Source organism: Myxine glutinosa, chromosome 9 (genome assembly GCF_964187855.1).
Source record: "Myxine glutinosa chromosome 9, kmMyxGlut1.1, whole genome shotgun sequence".
Taxonomy (NCBI): Eukaryota; Metazoa; Chordata; class Myxini; order Myxiniformes; family Myxinidae; genus Myxine; species Myxine glutinosa.
Window position 1 is genome coordinate 97,255,754 of NC_136269.1, and position 20,598 is coordinate 97,276,351.

Here is a 20,598-nt window from a genome sequence, read left to right on the forward strand (position 1 = left end):
GCCGTCTTTTGTGTATCACCCTTCCACGTTATCATCTCCCCCCCCTCTTGAGTGTGAGAAAGTGAGAGAGCACACGTAGTGAGACCGGTAAAAGTTCCCCCTTAGGGCGGTTCCCTCTTCGGTTTTTTTCGCTTCGTGTTACAAATCATAATACTTTCTTCCGTTTCTTTTTTCGTAAATATTTTTTATTTTTCGTTTGTTTACTGGAGCTTTTTGGCTTCAGTTTATACATTTATCCTTTGTTTAAACGTGGAAACAATGGCGGATAGCTCTCGTTACACGTCTCTTGAAGCGCTAACCCGGAAGCATGGGTTAGTTTGCTCACCTCCGTCGGGAATCGATGTGGAGGCCATTATCCTTGCGGTCGGAGAGTTAATCGGTTTGGATAATGTAAAAGCGGCTTCTCGCATGAATAAACGCGTGGTAATCTTTGTTTCCACAGTGCCCATGGTTGCTCAAATAGTCGAGCACGGGCTCTTCTTTGCTCCCGACGTGTTTGTTCAGGTTTGTCCACTCGACACGCCGGCAGTTCGGGTTTCTCTCTCTAACGCTCCTCCGTTCCTTAAGAACAAAGACCTGGTAACTGAACTAAACAAACTTGGTTCTGTCGTTTCTTCAGTTACTATGGTTCCTGTATGAGGGAAAAATAACCGTTTAAATTAAAACACGTCATGTCCTTTCGTCGTTTCGTTTACATGATTTTACCGCGTGGTGTAACCTCTTTAAATGCGGTATTGCCCTTCAAGGTCGAAGGTCACACTTATCGGGTCTTTGTCTCCACAGAGTCTCTAGTTTGTTTTGAGTGTGGTCAATATGGTCATTTAAAGGACTCGTGCCCGAAAAAGTCCACGGATAGAGTCACGAGCCTGAATGGTGATGAACAGCAGGGCTCTACTGAGATCGTTGTCGATGATGTAAACAATATGGATGGTGCTGATGCAAACCCCATTGTATAGGGACATACCAAAATTTTCAATCTTGTTGGAACATGCATCATTTTAAAGAATATAAAATTAGCTTTCCAATAACGCCTTGATTATTAAAATCGGATGATATAACTAACGGAGCTGTAAATTTTTAAAGGATTAAAAATGAGGGTTATTTTGGCCTTTGTTTTCCTATGAAGAACAAAGGAAAACTGTGATCAGAATTTCACTCTCAATTTAAGAAAGTCATGTAACTTTATTAATACTCGACCCAGAAATATGAGCCATACACTGTTGGAAAGGTTTTTTGATGCTCTTCAAAGTGTTATAAAATCACTCACGATGAACCAATCTGAATGAAATATTCACCACATTGTAGAATATTTGCTATATTTAACGTCCACTCACCTTTGAACGACGTCTATATCTCCAAAATATCACTTTTTCAAATTCGAGTACAAACTTCCGCTCAACGGATCTTCACAAATATAAAACGAGGCTGTAGATGGGTAATCCCTCGTTCATCATGCACGGAATGACGGGGAAATTCCCTCCAACAACCAATCAGCAGTCGATAATCGAGGACTCCCATCTGCGCAACCAGCAATACCGCTCGCTCTGACCAATATCGCCGCCGCGCATTGCCCACATGGGTGCGTCCCCACATTGTAGACAAACAGAGAACCAGGAAAAGAACCCTCCCACCTTCTTGCGACCTCAACGAGCCTAAAAATAAAGTCTTGGCCGGTCCTCCAACCTTCGCTCAAGTGGTTAGTGAAGGTAATGGTGGAGCGCGACCTCCTCCTCAGCAGTTGCCTCCAGTTGAGGTAACCCCTCAGCCTCCTCTGCCTTCAGAATATTCTGAGGGTAATGTGATAAATGCTGAAAATTTATATGTTGGCCAGACAGCACCCGAGTCTCTCCGGTGTTCTGAGGGTAAACCTCCATGTGAGGTTGAGCCTCCATGTGTGTACCCTGCTGAAGCTTGTGTTGATTGTGCCACCCCTCCCTCTGTGGGGAGTGGTGAGTGTGTAGGAACTAGTGATCCGTCTGTGATCGAATCCTCCATTGAGGCAGCTGAGCCTTGTCACGCTCATGGTCAGCAGGGTGATAGTGCTGAAGTCTCAGATTGTCGCGTTGATGAGCCCGTTGTCTCGGCAATGGACTCTCAATGCAATGATTGTGACTCTGATGGGGGTTCTTCCGTTGCCTCACTGAGTGATGGTGAGGCCGACTGCTCATCGGAGCATGTCTCTGGAGACTCTGTCCTCCCTGCTGAAATTGTGGATTTCCTACAAAAGACTTACCGCAAAAGGCACGTGAAAATTTGCGATTTCTTCGTTGACACTCACGCCTTCATTAGTGGGGCTCAGGAAGTTGTACAACAATCTGCGGCCCTTCATATTTCTGATCAATCAATGAAAAGACTGAAGAGGTACCTTGTCACAGCAAGGAAAGAATTAAACCTGTAATGGCTGTGTTGCTGCCTATGTTTTTATGAACATAGCAAGTTTGAACATTAATGGTGGGTGCAGTCTGTGATGGGAATATTGTCTGTGATTGATGCTGTGAAGAGGAACAGGTTGAGATGGTTTGGTCATGTGTTGAGGAAGGATGAAAGTGACTGGTTGAGAAGAGTGATGGAAATTAATGTAGAAGGAAGTAGAGGACGGGGAAGATCGAGAAAGACTTGGCTAAAGATGGTGGAAGAAGAAATGCGGGCAAGGGGGTTAACAAGGAGAGATGCAGAAAATAGGGCAAAATGGAGAAGATTGTCATGGGGACTGCAAGGCTAACCCCCGCTCTAGCAGGGAAAATGGCCTTAAAATGCATGTTGTTGCAGTCAGCTGCGTATGTCCCAGACTGTGCAATTAGCCAGGAGGGAAAAGATTGATGTACTTTTATTGCAAGAAACTCGTGCCACTGCAGACTGCATGGCTGATTGGCAGCAACAGCTGATTGGCACTTGTTTTTTTAGTAATACAGATTCTGTGAGTGCGGGTATTGCTTTTTTTGTCAGTACACGTTTGTCTGTCTCCCCCCCCCCCCATCTTTAAGGAAATCGTACCAGGCTATCTAGCCTCTGTAGAGTTTGAATACAATCAGCAACGATTTATGTTTGTTAACGTCTATGCTCGAAGCGATAGTACAGATAGAGGAACTTTTTAAAAATCAGTCCTTTAATTTCCTGAGACAACTCTCTTCTGATACGTTGTTGTGCTTAGGGGGTGACTTTAACTGTACTTTAAACCCAACTTTAGATAGGAACAGTGCAGAGCCACATCCAGCTTCAAATAGGCCTCTTTCCAATATAATTTCGTGGCATGACCTCAACGATGTATGGTGGCAAAGCACCCAAACCTGCAGCAATTTAGCTGGTGTCGGGTTTTACTAAATCATCTTTCACTTGCTCGTCTTGATAAATTTTATATTCCTAACTCTGCTGTCAACCTTGTGACGTATACGGATATTGTCGCTTCTGGTTTCTCTGATCATTCTTTGGTAAAACTGTGTTTTTTCTTTTCCTTGTTTCAAATGCCGCACCTTGTATTGGTCTTTGAACACCTCACTTCTGAGCGATCCTTTCTTTAAATCATCCTTTGTGGTTTTTTGGGACAAGGTTGTGTATTTCCAACATCTTTTCCTAAATCTCTGTCAGTGGTGGAACTATGCCAAAGCGCAGATCCGTGTTTTCTGTCAGCAATACAAAACCAATTGCTCTCAAAGTAAACAATTATGTATCGATGCCTTGAATCAAGAAATTCTACGATTACAGGAAGGTGCTGAGGTCCTTAGTGATGAAAAACGGTGTCAATGCCTCTTTGAAAAACAAACTCTGCTTAAGGAATGAATTCAAGAAAATGGTATTGGTGCCTTAGTCAGGCCGAGAGTGAATGGTTTACTGTCTTCAGACACATGTTGTAAAGATTTCTTTAAGTTTGAGAAGACGACCAACGCGAGCCAGCAAATGCTTAGTCTTCGGGCTAGTGATGGGCATATTCTTAGTGATAATACGGAGATTGCTCATTTTGTTCGGTCTTACTTTGAGAGTGTGTTTTCCTTTAAGCCCAATGATGTGCCTGCAATGCAGAATATTACGACCAATTTACCGCAGATAGATGAGCATCAGCGGCATGTCATGGATGAGAACATTACTCTCGGTGAACTTAAAACTGCGCTAGATGACCTTGCTGATCATAAGGCTCCTGGTTTTGATGGGTTTCCAGCTGAATTTTATAAAACCTTTTGGGACATGCTTGGTCCTGCTTTGCACTCAGTGTTTTTATACAGTCTGCGTGAGGGATTGTTACTTCTTAGTTGTCGACGTGCATTTGTTTGCCTTATCCCTAAGAAAAACGACCTGCAATTGATACAGAACTGCGTCCAATCTCTCTTCTCTGCACAGATTACAAGATTTTTGCCAAAGCGCTAGCTAACCGTGTAAAGACTGTTTTAAGCACAGTTATACATCAGGATCAATCGTACTGTGTTATGCACAGATCTATGCATGATAACATTTTTTTGGTACGAGACCTGTGGGATGTGTGCATTTCAACAACAACATACCGGTCTTTTTTTCATTGACCAGGAAAAGGCTTTTGACTCTGTTAATCATGAGTATTTGTTTCACATTTTAAAGCAATTTGGTTTTGGGGCATCTTTTATTTCTTATAATAATAATAATAATTCATTTATTTTGTATAGCGCTTTTCATGAAGCCCTTATGTATCCTTATTGTATAATCACATTTTTAGCTTGATCAAAATCAATGATGGTCTCTGTTCACCTTTGCGGATTGGGAGGGGAATTCGGCAAGGTTGTCCCTTATCTGGAATCTTGTACTCTCTTTGCATTGAGCCCCTTTTGATTCGTTTACGATCTTCTCTTATGGGCTTTTCAGTGACTCCATCAGAAAAGCCCGTTATCATTTCGGCCTATGCTGATGATGTATGTGTTGCTGTTCGCAGCAGTAATGACATTGCTCTGCTATTTGAGTGCCTACGGGTCTACTCTCAAGCATGTACAACGCAAATTAATTGGTCGAAATGCAAAGCAGTTTGGGTCGGCGGTACGCCACCTTCTGCCCTTCCAATTCTCCCTATGAATTTGACATGGGGAAAAGAAGGTGTGAAATACCTCGGTGTTTATCTTGGAACCCCTGGTTTTGTCAAAAGGAATTGGGATTTTTTTTTTTTTTTTTTTTTTTTTTTTTTTTTGTATACAATATCGAGGCTCGTGAAAGAGCGAACATTAATCACACAGAAAGACAAACCGACACATAAAACATATAACATAGGGAGCGGTAGACAAGATGGGGAGAGAGGGGGAAGGACACAAACACAACATTTGAGAGCAGGGACCGAGAGACATGGAGACATCGAGAGATCTGAGAGAGGGCGAGGGCTTTGGGGGGGGGGGGCGTGGGAAGGGGGCAGTGGGAGAGGTATAAAACATATGGACACTGCCAGGACTTCCAGGAAAGAAGTTGGAATTTCAAACAAGGTGGATCTGGGGTGAATTAGCGGGGGTAGAAAAGATCAAGGTTTTGGATGGGGGAAGATAAGAGATGGTGGTGAACAGCTGTTTTAAAGACCTGGAGGGAGGAGTGGGATTGAAGGGAGTGAGGGAGTTTGTTCCAGAGGCGGGAGAAAAGAGGAATGAAAGAGTGAAGGTGAGCGGAGAGCCGAGATTTCGGCAGTTTAACCATCAGAGGGTTGCTGGCAGATCTTGTGCGACCTGTAGGAATATTTGGGGGACAGAGCACAGAGAGAGCTGGGGGTGCAAGGCCGGAGAGGAGTCGGTAGAAGACAGAAAGACCACCTACCTGCTTGCGGTGAGTGAGTGAAAGGCCCTCAGAGATAGCTTCATCGCGGGAGATTCCAATAATTCTGAAAGCTTTGGTTTCAACAGCGTGAAGCCGAGCTAGGTGTGAGGCAGGAGCACCGGCCCATAGGGGAGAACAGTATTCCATTGAGCTGCGGATGAAAGCCTTGTATGTGGTGAGGAGCTCAGGTGTGCCGAGGAAGGACTTCGCACGACGGAGGATGCCCAGTCGGCGACTGGCTTTGGAGGCCAGCTTGGAAATGTGGTTTTCCCAAGAAAGATCATGGCAGATAGTGAGACCCAAAATCTTGAGCAACAGAACTTCTTGGAGAGGATTGTTGAGAAAGTAGATGGGAGGGTTGTCCAGTCGATCTTTTCGGAGAGACATAGTAAGAGTGTGAGATTTGTCAGGATTGAAAGACATGTTCCACTTGTTTGACCAGTCTGTGATTTTGTCCAGGTCTTCAGAGAGTGAGGAGGCAGCAGACTGCCGATCTGAGGGAAGAGGAATGGAGCGGCAGAGAGTGGAGTCATCAGCAAAGAGATAGAGAGGATTTTCGAGAGAGTCAGAGAGATCATTGATGAAGACCAGAAAAAGCACGGGGCCCAGAACACTGCCTTGGGGAACTCCAGCCTGAACAGGAAGAGGAGATGAGAGAAACCCATTCAGGGCCACACGTTGACGACGACTAGAGAGGAAGTCCGCCAGCCATGCGTGGAGATTTCCATGGATACCAAAGGAGGAGAGTTTGGTGAGCAGAGCGGGGTGCCAGACCATGTCGAAGGCACGTGATATGTCGAGGGAGACTGCTCTAATTTCCTGTTTGGCATTGAGGACCTCCATCCATTGTTGAGACAGCAGAAGCAGCATGTCCAGAGTAGAGTGACCTGGTCTGAAACCAAATTGATGATCAGAGATCAAGCCATTGGAGAAGAGGAAATATTTCATATCAGAAGCAATGATGGATTCCATGACTTTGCTGATAATTGGGAGAAGGCTGATTGGTCTGTAGTTGCTAGGATCTGTTTTTGCACCTTTTTTGTGCAAAGCGGTGATGTTGGCTGATTTCCAAGCAGATGGCAGTTGACCTTGAGCAAAAGAGAGGGTGAAGAGAACAGAGAGAGGGTGAGATAGAGCAGCAGAGCAGGATTTTAGGACCCGTGGGCTGATGCCGTCGGGTCCAGTTGCAGAATCAGAGTCGAGGGTTGACAGAAACTTTTCCACCTTGTCAGGAGGAAAGGACACGGAGTCCAGGAGCAGCAGGGTATGACTGGGTATGGTGGGTACAGAGAGGGATGGGTTTGGGACACAAGATTTAGAGGCAAACACAGAGTTGAGGCATTCAGCTTTTTCACGTGCGGAGTCAGCTGTGTAGCCGTTTGAGGTAAGGGAGGGGATGGAGGGGGAACAAACACCAGAAACGGATTTGACCAGACGCCACCAGGATTTGGAAGAGGGAGACAGATAAGAGAGTTCGGTCTTGAGAACGGAGAGATATTCTTTCCTGGCTCTCCTGAGGGTGGACACACACTTGTTTCGGGCTTTGTGAAAGGAAATGAGATTTCCTTCCGTTGGATTTGCTTTCCAGGAGACGAAGGCAAGTTGTTTCTGGGCAACAGCCTCACCACAAGATTCTGTGTACCATGGACGGGAGGAAGGGTATGACAACTGAAGACGAGATGGGATAAATCTGTGCATGAGAGAGAGCAATTTACTTTGGAAGAATTCCCAGGATGAGTTGATGTCAGAGGTGGTAGAGATGGGAGACCAGTCCAGATGATTGATGGCTGCTTGAAGACCGTGCCAGTTGGCCTGAGTGAAATGCCAGACTCGTCGACGCTGAGCAGGCTCCCTGAGGATGGTCAGAGAGATGTCCACTTTAACAAGGACATGATCAGATGTTCCGATCGGAGCAGAAGAAGAGCAGCAGACATTTTCAGGGAAGTTAGTCATAACCAAGTCCAGAAGAGAAGATGTTCCGTTGACTGAGATCCGGGTCGGGAAATTGACAGATTGTGTCAGTCCCAGTGAGTCGCAGAAGTCCTTTGCTGAGGAGCCATGGCTGGTGAGAGAGGTACCCACACCCAGCCAACTGGCATGATGACAGTTGAAATCACCACATATGAGGAAGAGAGAGTTGGGATGAGTAGATAGAAGTTGGTCCATATCATCAGACAGCGAGATGTAGATGGAGTCATCACTGTTTGGTGGACGGTACAACACACATATGAACAAGAGGTGGGAGCGAAGGGGAAGCCGTAGCCAGAGGTATTCCTGGGGGTGAGGTGGAGAGAGTGCAGTGCAGGGCGAGTGAGGAAGAGAGTTTTTGATAAAGATAGCAACCCCGCCTCCAGGACGAGGTTCAGGTCTATCATACCGGAGGAGGGAGTAGCCCGGGAGAGATACTATGGAATCAGAGACATCATAAAGGAGGAAAGTTTCTGTTAAGCAGATCACGTCTGGTTTGACAGAAGCAACCTGTATGGAGAGATCGGTTAAGTTTGAACGAAGGCCCCGGATGTTTGAGGTCCATACCGTTAATGAAGAGGAAGGGGGAGCATCAGATACAGAACAGGGGGGAGGAGGGGTAGGGTAAGATGTGGAAGAGGTGGAAGAGGTAGGGAGAGCTGTTGAAGGTGTGTCAGAGATTTCAGAATAGCTCGGAGAAAGGGAAGGATGGGGCGGACAAAAGGTTTGATGGTGATTGGGTGAGCCACAATGAGGTGTTATTTGAGGAGGGGGAAGAGCGAGGCAGAAGGTTGGGGGAGATGGAGGTGAGAGTTTGAAGGGGGAAGAAGCGGGGAGGACGCTTTGAGGAGGGGGAGTGAGCGGGGGGAAATTGAGAAGCAATGAGGGTGGGGAGATTTGAAGGGGAGGGGTGAGGGGGGAGTTTGGGAGGGAAGGGACAAGGGGAGGGATTTGAAAGGGATGGGATATGGGGGAGATTTGGAGGGGAGGGGTGAGGCAGGAGTCTAGGAGGGGAGGGGCGAGGGGGCGTCTTGGCGGGGAGGGGTGAGGGGGTAGTTTAGGAGGGAGGGGGCAAGGGGGGAGATTTGAAAGGGATGGGTGATGGGGAAGATTTGGAGGGGAGGGGTGATGGGGAAGATTTGGAGGGGAGGGGTTATGGGGAAGATTTGGAGGGGAGGGGTGAGATTGGATTTTTGAAAGTGTACGATTTATGGGAAACGAACATTTATTGCAAAATGAGTTTCTTGTGACCTTCGAGTTAAAAATACGTTTAAGGACGCTGGATGGAGGATGGAGTGCAGGAGAGTTTAGGGAATGTAGAACAAAGGCACTATAGGAGATGGATATTTTTTTTGGGATGAATTGATTTGGTGAGCAAGTCGAAAGCAGCCTTTTAAAGAAGAAGAAGAAAAAGGTGTTATAAAATATGACGGAATACATAACTTGAGGGGAAAGTGTAAACATTGAAGGTTAATGAGTGAAAGCTATCTGGGGAAATGGGGGAGAAACACGTGGTCGAAGAACGAACGAACGAATAAGAATGAATAAACGAATGAGAACAGAGAAGGAAATGTTTTTTTTTTTTTTTTTTTTTTGAGTTGAGATTTACACAAGGAAGTAGGCTATGGGTGAAAAGACTGGGAATACAGAGAACGAAAGTTATTGGATCACAAACGACGGACCACTGAGAGAAAAACAAAGCCTCAAGGTTGTACAGTGCACACTGTACAAGGCCTTGCTCGCGACACGGCAAACAGACGATCAATTTATGAAAGATAAACACCGAGAAACAACCAAAGTTGCACACAATAACTTCACACACCGAAAGATAAATACAGTTTCGACAAAATACAATTGTGAACAGACTTAACTTCGAAAAACGTGGAGACCGTGTGGAGCTTCGAAAATCCCTGCCGCCGTCTCCAAGATCTCGCGAGATGGTTTGCTTCACAAAATTAGCAATAAATTAAACAGATGGAGAGGAATTTTGTCGACCTTGTCTTTTCAAGGTCGTGCCCTGGTCATTAACAACCTGGTGGCCCCTCTCTTATGACATAAAATGATTGCCTTGCAGCCACCTGCAACGTTGGTGTCGTCAATCCAAAAATGCTTGCTTGACTTCTTTTGCGATGGCAAACACTGGCTAAAGCCAGAGACGATTTGCCTCTCACTGGCGGAAGGGGGTCATGGACTTATGGACATTCTTTGTCGGGTGATGGCCTTCCGAGTCTCTACAGCTCGGCGTTTTATATTTCTGGAAGCCTTGCCCTGGAAATCGACTGCAAACTGTATATTAAAACAAGCCGGCATGCTAGGCTACAATTGTGAACTCTTTTTCATGGAGCTGCAACATGTCGATGCTTCGCTGCTTCCTGACTTTTACCAAGATGTCTTGCACGTCTGGCGGTCCATTTCAGTAACTCGGCAAATGGGGACGTACAACAGTGAAAGGTTCCTCTGGGAACCCCTTTTCTAAAATGGCCTTTTTCCTGCTATTCCTCACTCACGTGCTTTTGTGCAAAGTTTTTTGAGTGCTGGCGTGAAAACGGCTCGGGACCTTCGTGACTGTAACAGGAACAGTTGGTTCTCCACAGGACATCTCCAAGTAAGAACTGGTATCAGATATTTGAGGAGAGTCGCCAAGGTCCTACAGGAAATCCTGTGTGTTTTTAGGCACTTGGGCCTGAGCTTAACCGCCAACATTGGTGACCACCATACACCACCACAGATCTGTGCTAGCTCTAGCCTGCCGGCTGATAGCACCACAACATCTATCTTGTTATCCTCATCACCACTTTCCAGCAAGGATAAAAAGAGACTGTATCGTTTGTGTATTTCAGTCCGGTTTCCCTCGTTTCAGCCAATTTATTTTGGGGCTCGATGGAAAGAGAAACTGCCTTCTGGATCTCCCTCCCATCCGCAATGGTCTGCAATGTATGTTTCACCGATTGTTAAAAGAACTGGTGATATTGCTTGGAGACTCGCCCATATGGTGTTGCCCTCCAATGTTTTATTACATCGTTTTAATCAGGATAATTCGGTGGAATGCCCTTTTTGTATGATTTCAGAAGACCTTTTCCATGCTTACGTAGATTGTGCAAGACTCTCTCCCTTCTTTGGTTTTTTTATCAACTTTTTAAAATCATATGAACTTTTCTTTTTCTACACGGGTTTTTATTTTTGGAATACCACTTAGTTACAAAAAACGCTCTGAGACTGCTCTTGCTAATTTCTTAATTTCTATTGGAAAATTAGCAATCTACAAGACAAGAAAAGCAAAGCTCCTGGCAAATGCTGATATTTTATGTGATGTGGTAATTGTGTTTAAGGCTCTGGTCATGGCATGGTTGCGCTTGGAATTTTCTTTTTGCCAAATGAAAGATGATTTGCAAACCTTTGTGGAAAAATGGTATGTTAAGGGTGGGGTTTATAAACTTGACAATGGTTTGTTAAATTTTTTATTTTAGTGTTTGGTGTTTTTATTGTTGTTGTTCGGCTGCACATGTTTGGAATTGAAATGACTATTATTTGCATGACTTGTGTGGTTTTCTTACCTTTATAATAAAAGAGCTTCAAAAGTCAAAGTCTCTCTCGCTCTCGCTCTGTCTCTCTCGCCCTCACTCTGTCTCTCCCGCCCTCGCTCTGTCTCTCTCGCCCTCGCTCTGTCTCTCTCGCTCTGTCTCTCTCGCTCTCGCTCTGTCTCTCTCGCTCTCGCTCTCGCTCTGTCTCTCTCGCTCTCGCTCTGTCTCTCTCGCTCTCGCTCTGTCTCTCTCGCTCTCGCTCTCTCTCTCGCTCTCGCTCTGTCTCTCTCGCTCTCGCTCTGTCTCTCTCGCTCTCGCTCTGTCTCTCTCGCTCTCGCTCTGTCTCTCTCGCTCTCGCTCTGTCTCTCTCGCTCTCGCTCTGTCTCTCTCGCTCTCGCTCTGTCTCTCTCGCTCTCGCTCTGTCTCTCTCGCTCTCGCTCTGTCTCTCTCGCTCTCGCTCTGTCTCTCTCGCTCTCGCTCTGTCTCTCTCGCTCTCGCTCTGTCTCTCTCGCTCTCGCTCTGTCTCTCTCGCTCTCGCTCTGTCTCTCTCGCTCTCGCTCTGTCTCTCTCGCTCTCGCTCTGTCTCTCTCGCTCTCGCTCTGTCTCTCTCGCTCTCGCTCTGTCTCTCTCGCTCTCGCTCTGTCTCTCTCGCTCTCGCTCTGTCTCTCTCTCTCTCGCTCTATCTCTCTCGCTCTATCTCTCTCTCTCTTTCTCTCTCTCTCTATCTCTCTCTATCTCTCTCTCTCTCTCTCTCTCTCGTGCACAGGTTTATCCTATCGACTTATCTCGTTGCAGGTATTTCCCCATCCTCTCACATCTGGGACACTGAATCTGTTGGTGAGGCAGTTGCCATCACAGAACTCCATCTCTTAAATTGATGCAAATCTGACTGAACAGTAGGATAAACCTTTCTGTTGAGGCTGGAGTGCCCCAAGGTAGCATCTTGGGCTGCGTCCTGTTCTTTATCTTCATCAATAATCTTTCTGGTTCCCTGGAAAACCCTCGTTAAGATTTCACTGAAGACTCTACCCTCTGCCTTTCATCAGTCATCCTTCAGATAGGCAGGCGGCAACCCCTTCCCTCTCTGCAGACATGGGCATTGGGCATTATCATGAGCTCTTCCAACACTTGAATATGTCTTTCAACACTGACTAAATTTCACATTCTCACTCTGTTTCTCCGAAAGGGCAGTCTGGGGAACTGTCCCATATACTTTCTTGACAAACCCTTTGAAGGAGTTGTTCCTAAAATGTAGGCCTCACTGTCAACCATGATCTTTTGGGCAAATCATATATTGGCCTCCAAATCATACATCGGAGTTGGCCTCCAAACCCAGCTGCCGACTGGGCATCCTTCATCATGCCAAGGTTTCTATATATTATCTGTGATTTTACCTCTTCACTTAACTTGATAAAGGTTTAAATGTCAACAACAAACATTTAGTTTGACTTGACAAATGAATTTTTTTTTGCATTTAGACCATCAAAATAAATGTATATCTTTCTGATACCAAAGATTGCTTTATTCCATGTAAAGGAAATGCTTTTTGTGGTGTAAGGGAGCTTTATCTCTGTGCTTCTGTAGTTTTAACATTCTTTTTTCATTCAATTTTATTAACTATTTGTGCATTAAAACAAGTTAGAACGAACTTCTTGGCCAAGTGTCGTTAGGTTGTACTTCCTTCTTCATTGTACTGTACTGTTTATTTGAAAATTCTTCTGTGTGTCCTCGTCCTGCACAGGGAACTACGTGAGACGATACGCCCAGAAATCTTGGACCTGATAAGGCAACAGCGACTTACACGTCTCTGTGAAGGGACACTCTTCCGCAGAATTGGCAAAGGTCGCCGGCAAGGTACCCTATTTCATTACATCACACTCTCATCTTCTTTACCTCACCTTCCTATCATGTTGATCGGTGCAAATTTTTTGTCATTGCACAACAAGCAGGCTTTTACTTTAAGATCGGAGTAGTGCAAATCTTTCTTTTTTTTTGCTACAACTAGCTGCCTCAGTTTTATTCCATGTGTCCTGTGTGAATTGATACCCTTTCAGCAGCACGGTTCAATGTTTTGACATGGAGTGTTTCTCTCAAAGTGATCTCCATATTTAACCCTCTAATTTCAGTAGTCCAAGCCGATTGGTTAAACGCATTTATTTCTAATGGCATGGGAAACTAAATTGGCCAGTGCAATCCTCACTCAAATCTCCATGATCCACAAAATGGTGGATACAGTTTCAACAATCTATGGCTATAACAACTTTTATTTCGACAGACTGCAGTGACTCGAGTTCAGAACAGAGAGTAAATAGCAATATTATTTGTCTGTGTGTCCATACATATATTGCCATCCTTACCGTGAAGCTTGGTGGTGGCAGCATCATACTATGAAGATGCTTTTTAGCAGCAGGGACTGGGAGACTTGTAAGGATAGAGGGAACAATGAATGGAGCCAAATACACAGCAAATCATTGAGGAGGACCTGCTTCAGAGTGCAAAAGACCATAGACTGTGATGAAGATTTACGTTCCAACAGGACAATGACCCAAGCATACAGCCAAAGCATGACTAGGATGACTTCAGAAAAAGAACGTGAAAATCCTTGAGTGGCCCAGCCAAATGTCCAGTGACGTCCTGGCACTCCCTCGCAACTGACATGCAAATGGTGGTTTGAGCCTGAGTGATCACCGCTACGACACTAATCATCCCAATTAAACCGTTTGCATCGTTTTTTGTTTTTTTGGTATTTTTTGTATACAAGATCGAGACTCGTGTAATAGCTAACATTAATCACGAAAAACATAAACGGACACAAAAAACATAATAAAGGGAGCGGGAGACAAGATGGGGAGAGAGAGGGAAGCACAACAACGGCAGAGAACAGGGACATCGGGAGATCTGTGGGAGGGAGAGAACTTGAGGTGAGGGGGCAGAGGAAGGGGAGCGGTGTGGGAGAGGTATAAAACAAATGGACACTGCTAGGACGTCCAGGAAAGAAGTCGGTATTTCAAAAAGGTGGATCTTGGGTGAATTAACTGGGGTAGAAAAGATCAAGGTTTTGGATGGGGAAGATAAGAGATGGTGGTGAACAGCTGTTTTAAAGACCTGGAGGGAGGAGTGCGATTGAAGAGAGTGAGGGAGTTTGTTCGAGGCGGGAGAAAAGAGGAATGAAGGAGTGAAGGTGAGCAGAGAGTCTTGATTTTGGCAGTTTCGCCAGAAGAGGGTTGCTGGCAGTTCTTGTGCGTCCTGCAGGAATATTTGGGGGACAAAACACAGACAGAGCTGGGGGAGCTCGGCCGGTAGAGGAGTCGGTAGAAGACAGAAAGACCACCAACCTACTTGCGGTGAGAGAGAGAAAGGCCCTCAGAGTTAGCTTAATCGTGGGAGATTCCAATGATTCTGAAAGCTTTAGTTTCTACAGCATGAAGCCGAGCTAGATGTGAGGCAGGAGCACCAGCCCAGACGGGAGAGCAGTACTCCATCAAGCTGTGGATGAAAGCTTTGTACGTGGTGAGGATTCAGGTGTGCCAAGGAAGGACTTCACATGACTGAGGATGCCCAGTCAGCGACTGGTTTTGGAGCCCAGTTTGGAAATGTGGTTTTCCCAGGAAAGATCATGGCAGATAGTGAAACCCAAAAGCTTGAGTGACAGAACTTCTTGGAGAGGATTGTTGAGAAAGTAGATGGGAGGGTTATCCAGATGGTCTTTTCGGAGAGACATTGTGAGAGTGCGAGATCTGTCAGGATTGAAATACATGTTCCACTTGTCTGACCAGTTTGTGATTTTGTCGAGGTCTGCAGAGAGTGAGGAGGCTGCAGACTGCCAATCTGCGGGTTGGGATATGGAGCGGCAGAGAGTGGAGTCATCAGCAAAGAGAAAGAGAGGATTTTCCAGAGAGTCGGAGAGATCATTGATGAAAACCAGAAAAAGCACATGGCCCAGAACACTGCCTTGAGGAACTGCAGCCTGAACAGGAAGGGGTGATGAGAGAATTCCTTTCAGGGCCACATGTTGACTGCGACTGGTGAGGAAGTCTGCAAGCCATGCGTGGAGGTTTCCATGGATACCATTGGAGGAGAGTTTGGTGAGCAGGGTGGGGTGCCAGACCGTATCGAAGGAACGAGATATGTCAAGGGAGACAGCTCTGATTTCCTGTTTGGCCAATAATTGAGGACCTCCATCCATTGAGACAGCAGAAGCAGCATGTTCAGAGTAGAGTGACCTGTCTCAATCCAAATTGATGATCAGAGATCAAGCCATTGGAGAAGAGGAAGGAATTGATATTCGAAGCAATGATGGATGAATAGTTGTTAGCATTGGAAAGAAGAAAATGCAGGGGAATTGAAGGGATCCACAATGCAAAGGAGAGGAGAGGCAGAGGATAAGGTTGGGGGGGGGGGGGGGAGGGAGGGATGCGATGTTGGGGGATCTGGGAGGTGTGGCGACGGATGGGGCGTGGGGGTCTGTGAGCATGGGTGACAACCCGGGGAGGGGGGTTGTGGGTCTGGGAGGAGATGAAGGGGGTGGAGGGAGTGGGAGGGGGGGGGGGGGTGTAATCCAATATGAACCGAGCATTGGTACTTTCATTGTTTCATTGTGTAAAATGAACCATGTTACCAATATGAAAGAAGGATCAGTGCTTTAATTCGCGAATTTAAGATCGCGCCAGGCTCTGGGCCGACCGGGCCGACGTGCATCGAAGTCCTTTCCAAGGGTGTGGTGCTGACCGGGCCGCTGTGGTGCTGACCGGGCAAATGTGGCGTGGTGCTGACGGGCCCCCCCCCCCCCCCCAGAATTTCCATGTTTTAAACGTTTCCCAGTGTGTACCCTGGATTAGAATAGGTACACCGTATCCCTGCGTGTCGTAAGAGACGACTAAGAGGTTGGCGTCAGGAAGGGCATCCGGCCATAAAAACATTGCCTCAAAAAGAGAACCATGACAATTACAACTACATATGGGCAGGGTGCAGCCCGAAGTGGAGATCGGTTTCTGAGGTTTGGGACATGGAATGTCGGGACAATGACAGGGAGATCAGGAGAAGTGGTGGAAGCATTGGTCAGAAGAAGAGTGGACATATGTTGTGTGCAAGAGACGAGATGGAAGGGAAGTGGTGTGAGAATGGTGAAGGGTAGGCAGGGACAGAAATACAAGTTTGTGTGGCAAGGGTGCCTGGAGGTCGTGAATGGTGTTGGTGTCCTGTTTTCTGAGGAGTTTGTAGACAGTGTGGTGAGTGTGACGAGAGTGAGTGATAGGTTGATGATGGTGAGAATGATGATTGGAAAGCTCTTGGTGAACGTCATCTCGGCATATGCTCCGCAGGTTGGTCGGAGCGATGAAGAGAAGGACAAGTTCTGGTGTGCGATAGAGAAGCTGATGGAAAACGTGAAAGATGAGGAAGTTGTTCTGGTAGGAGGAGACCTAAATGGACATGTGGGAAGGAGTATGGATGGTATTGAGGGAGTTCATGGGGGTTACGGATATGGTGTGAGAAATGGAGAAGGTGAAAGGATTTTGGAGTTTGCTGATGGAGCTGATTTGTTGATTTGTAATACTCAGTTCCAGAAAGAGGATAATAAGCTTGTTACATGCACGTCAGGTGGGTCGACGACAACCGTTGACGACCTGATGGTGCGTAGGCGAGATAGGGGGCACCTCCGGGACACAAAGGTGATCCCGGGGGAGGAGGCTGTTTCACAGCACCACTTGGTTGTCTGCGACATAAGGGTGAAAGGTGCGAGGAGAGCTCGGCGGGTGAAGTACCAACCGAGAATGAAGGTGTGAAGGTGTGGAGGTTGAAAGAGGTGACAGTAAGGGAGGCATTAAAAGAGAGGCTGAGTAGGGTAGAGGAGGATGTGGTTGAGCTTGAAAGTGGTTGGATGTCAATGAAAGCTAGTCTGTTGGGAGCCGTTGATGAGGTATGTGGAAGGACAAAAGGACCACCGAGGCACTCGGAAACATGGTAGTGGGATGATGAAGTTGGAAAGAGGATTGACGAGAAGAGGAAGAAGTTCAAGGAGTGGCAGAAGGCGAAGGGTACGGGAGCAGAAACAGCAGAGCATGAAAGTTATAAGGCAGCCAAGAAGGCTGCAAAGAAAGAGGTAGCAAAGGCGCAGGAGGCATGTAGGAAAATGTTCGGAGAACGCTTGGATTCAGAAGAGGGTCAGAGAGCAGTATTCAGGATTGCAAAGCAGATAGCGAAAGAGAGGTGTGATGTGATGGGGGTGAGTTGCTTGAAGGATGAAGTGGGACAAATCGTTGTGGACCCAGATGGAATTAAAGGAAGATGGAAAAGATATATGGAAATGCTGTTGAATACAGAGAATGAATGGGATGGCAACATAGAGAGTAACCCAGTTTTAGGACCTGCAGAGAAGAAAACTGAGAAGGAAGTTGAGGAAGCGATAAAAGCAATGAAGAGTAGAAAAGCGGGAGGGCCAACGGGAGTTGTGGGAGATATGTTGAAGGCAGCAGGAAATTGGGGTGTGAAGAGAATGACAGAGATCTGTAATCTGGCGGTGAAAGAAGGCCGCATTCCAGTGGATTGGGAACTGAGTACCCTCGTCCCTCTATACAAGGGGAAAGGTGACCCTCTAGAGTGTGGCTCGTACCGAGCGATAAAGTTATTGGAGCATGGAATGAAGGTATTGGAAAGGGTGTTGGAGAGGAGGATAAGGAAGAAAGTGAAGATCGACAAAATGCAGTTTGGATTTATGCCAGGAAGAGGAACGACAGACGCGCTTTTTATTGTGAGGCAGTTGCAGGAGAAGTACATGGAGAAGAGGAAGAAGTTGTTTCTTCCGGTTTGTTGATCTGGAGAAAGCATTCGATAGGGTTCCACGCGAAGTAGTGACATGAGCATTGAGGAAGATAGGAGTGGAGGAATGGTTGATCAGAGTAGTGATGGCAATGTACAAAAGAGCTCGCACCGCTGTAAGGACGAAGGACGGGAACAGTGGTGAGTTTGAGGTGAAGGTGGGAGTGCATCAGGGGTCGGTACTAAGTCCACTACTATTTGTAGCTGTGATGGAGGTGCTGGCTCAGAACGTAAAGGAGGGTTTACCGTGGGAGTTGTTGTATGCAGATGATCTGGTGTTGATTGCGGAAAGTATGGATGGACTGAAGGAAAAGATGAACAAGTGGAAGGAATGTATGGAGACAAAAGGTCTGAAGGTGAATATCGGAAAGACGAAGGTGATGGCAGGTGGTAAAGCATGGGGTGAGGTGGAAAGAACTGGGAAGTGGCCCTGTGCTGTGTGCAGGAAGGGTGTCGGAGTGAACTCCATTCAATGTACAATGTGCGCTGAGTGGGTTCATCAAAAATGTAGTGGTCTGAGAGGGTCATTAACCAGTGTGGCAGCTACATTCAAATGTAAGGTGTGCACAGATGGAGCTGCAGATGGAGGAAATGTTGAGTTGGATCTTGGAGACGGCATGAAGCTGGAAGGTGTGAAAACATTTTGCTACCTCGGAGACATGCTGAATGGAGAAGGTGGATCAGACTCGGCAACGGTTGCTAGAGTGAGATGTGCATGGAAGAAGTTTAGGGAACCGAGTGGCGTGCTGATGAGGAGGCGAGTGTCGTTGAAGCTGAAGGGAAAGGTGTATGCTGCATGTGTGAGAAGTGTTATGATTTATGGGAGCGAGACATGGGTAATGAACGTAGAGCAGCAACGAAGGTTGGAAAGGGTGGAAATGCGAATGGGTCGATGGATGTGCGGAGTATCGTTGAGAGAGAGGAAGACAAATGATGAATTGCGGAAAATGATGGGAATGGAGCCTGTGATTGATGTTGTGAAGAGGAACAGGTTGAGATGGTTGGTCATGTGTTGAGGAAGGATGAAAGTGACTGGTTGAGAAGAGTGATGGAAATGAATGTAGAAGGAAGTAGAGGACGTGGAAGACCGAGAAAGACTTGGCCAAAGATGGTGGAAGAAGAAATGCGGGCAAGGGGGTTAACAAGGAGAGATGCAGAAAATAGGGCAAGATGGAGAAGATTGTCATGGGGACCGCAAGGCTAACCCCCGCTCTAGCAGGGAAAATGGCCTGAAATTGCATGTTGTTGTTGTTGTTGTTGTTGTTGATCAGTGCTTTAATTATGTAAAATGAATCAAGGTACCAATATGAACCAAGCATTTGTACATTGTGTAAAATTTACCAAGGAACCAATTTGAACCAAAGATCGGTACTTTAATTGTGTTAAATGATCCAAGGTACCAATTTGAGCTAAGCATCAGTACTTTAATTGTGTAAAATGGTCCAAGGAACCAATTTGAACTGAGAAACAGTCCTCTCATTGTGTAAAATGATGCAAGGTACTATTATGAACCGTGAATCGGTACTTTCATTGTGTAAAATGATCCAAGGTACCAATTTGAATAGAGGTCTGCTGTTCTCATTGTGTAAAATAAACTAAAGTACCAATCTGAACTGAGGATCAGTACTTTAATTGTGTAAAATGAACCAAGGTACCAATATGAACCGAGGATCGGTACTTTCATTCTGTAAAATAGCTTTGATATCTTTGCTGTTAGAAAATAAGAATTTTTTTGAGCTCCTTCATTCAGACCAAGAATAAAAAGCATCCGTCCTTTCTTTTCTTTTTATATCGTGGTATTTTACCATGGGCTTCCAGCAGGTATCTCATAAATTCATGGATGGATTCAGACAGAGCTTTTTGGACAGGTTGTGTTGGTGACAACGACTAATTGATTCGAATTAGGTGAGGATCCGGATACGAGATTTAAAATTTTTCAGTGATACTCCATCATTGAGAAATAGGACCAAAAACCGATACATAGCATGATATTTGAAAAAGTTGTGAATGAGTTGTGACAAAACTAGGTGGTTGAGTTGGGTAGGTGAAAAGAGCATGGTGATTAGGTTTCCTTTCGGTGGGATACAAAACGTAAACTGTTCAGTCCGGTGGAGGTGTGCGCTCTACCGATTGCCATTCTAGTCTTGTTTTGGAGTAGAAGTGTCGTGCAGTTACTATACAAAGTCAAAACCCTCCTCCCATTGCATTATGGATGTCAAAATGTGAACCAATTTACACGAACACTGGATATACTTTATGTTCCAGTTTGAGTAAAAAAGCTGTGCAATTAGACTCATCCTGTGAGTTGTTAACTGTTATTTCGATGCGCATTTGCACCGTATTAAAAAAAATAAATTATTAACAACATTCTCCTCCTCCTGTTTACATTCGCTGGACCAGACAAGGTGTGGTGTTGCCGGCTTTCCCCAAATCACAAGGTATTTCACTATGGCGATGTAGATGAGGACTCATCTCCACCTGCTATCGATACTCTTCCAGAAAAATGTGAGTGAGACTTACTTCCTAAGTTCCTTGTTCAACC

General features: G+C 45.9%; 1 protein-coding gene across 3 annotated transcripts in view; it reads left to right on the forward strand.

Annotated features, from left to right (window-relative positions):
• LOC137435204 (engulfment and cell motility protein 1) overlaps positions 1-20,598 on the forward strand; it is a 143,596-nt gene that overhangs the window by 118,627 nt on the left and 4,371 nt on the right. For all 3 annotated transcript variants that reach the window (XM_068128778.2, XM_068128779.2, XM_068128781.2), the window contains 2 exons: positions 12,982-13,094; positions 20,457-20,561. In XM_068128778.2, the coding sequence (XP_067984879.1) occupies positions 12,982-13,094; positions 20,457-20,561 (218 nt within the window). The remainder of the gene's footprint in view (positions 1-12,981; positions 13,095-20,456; positions 20,562-20,598) is intronic.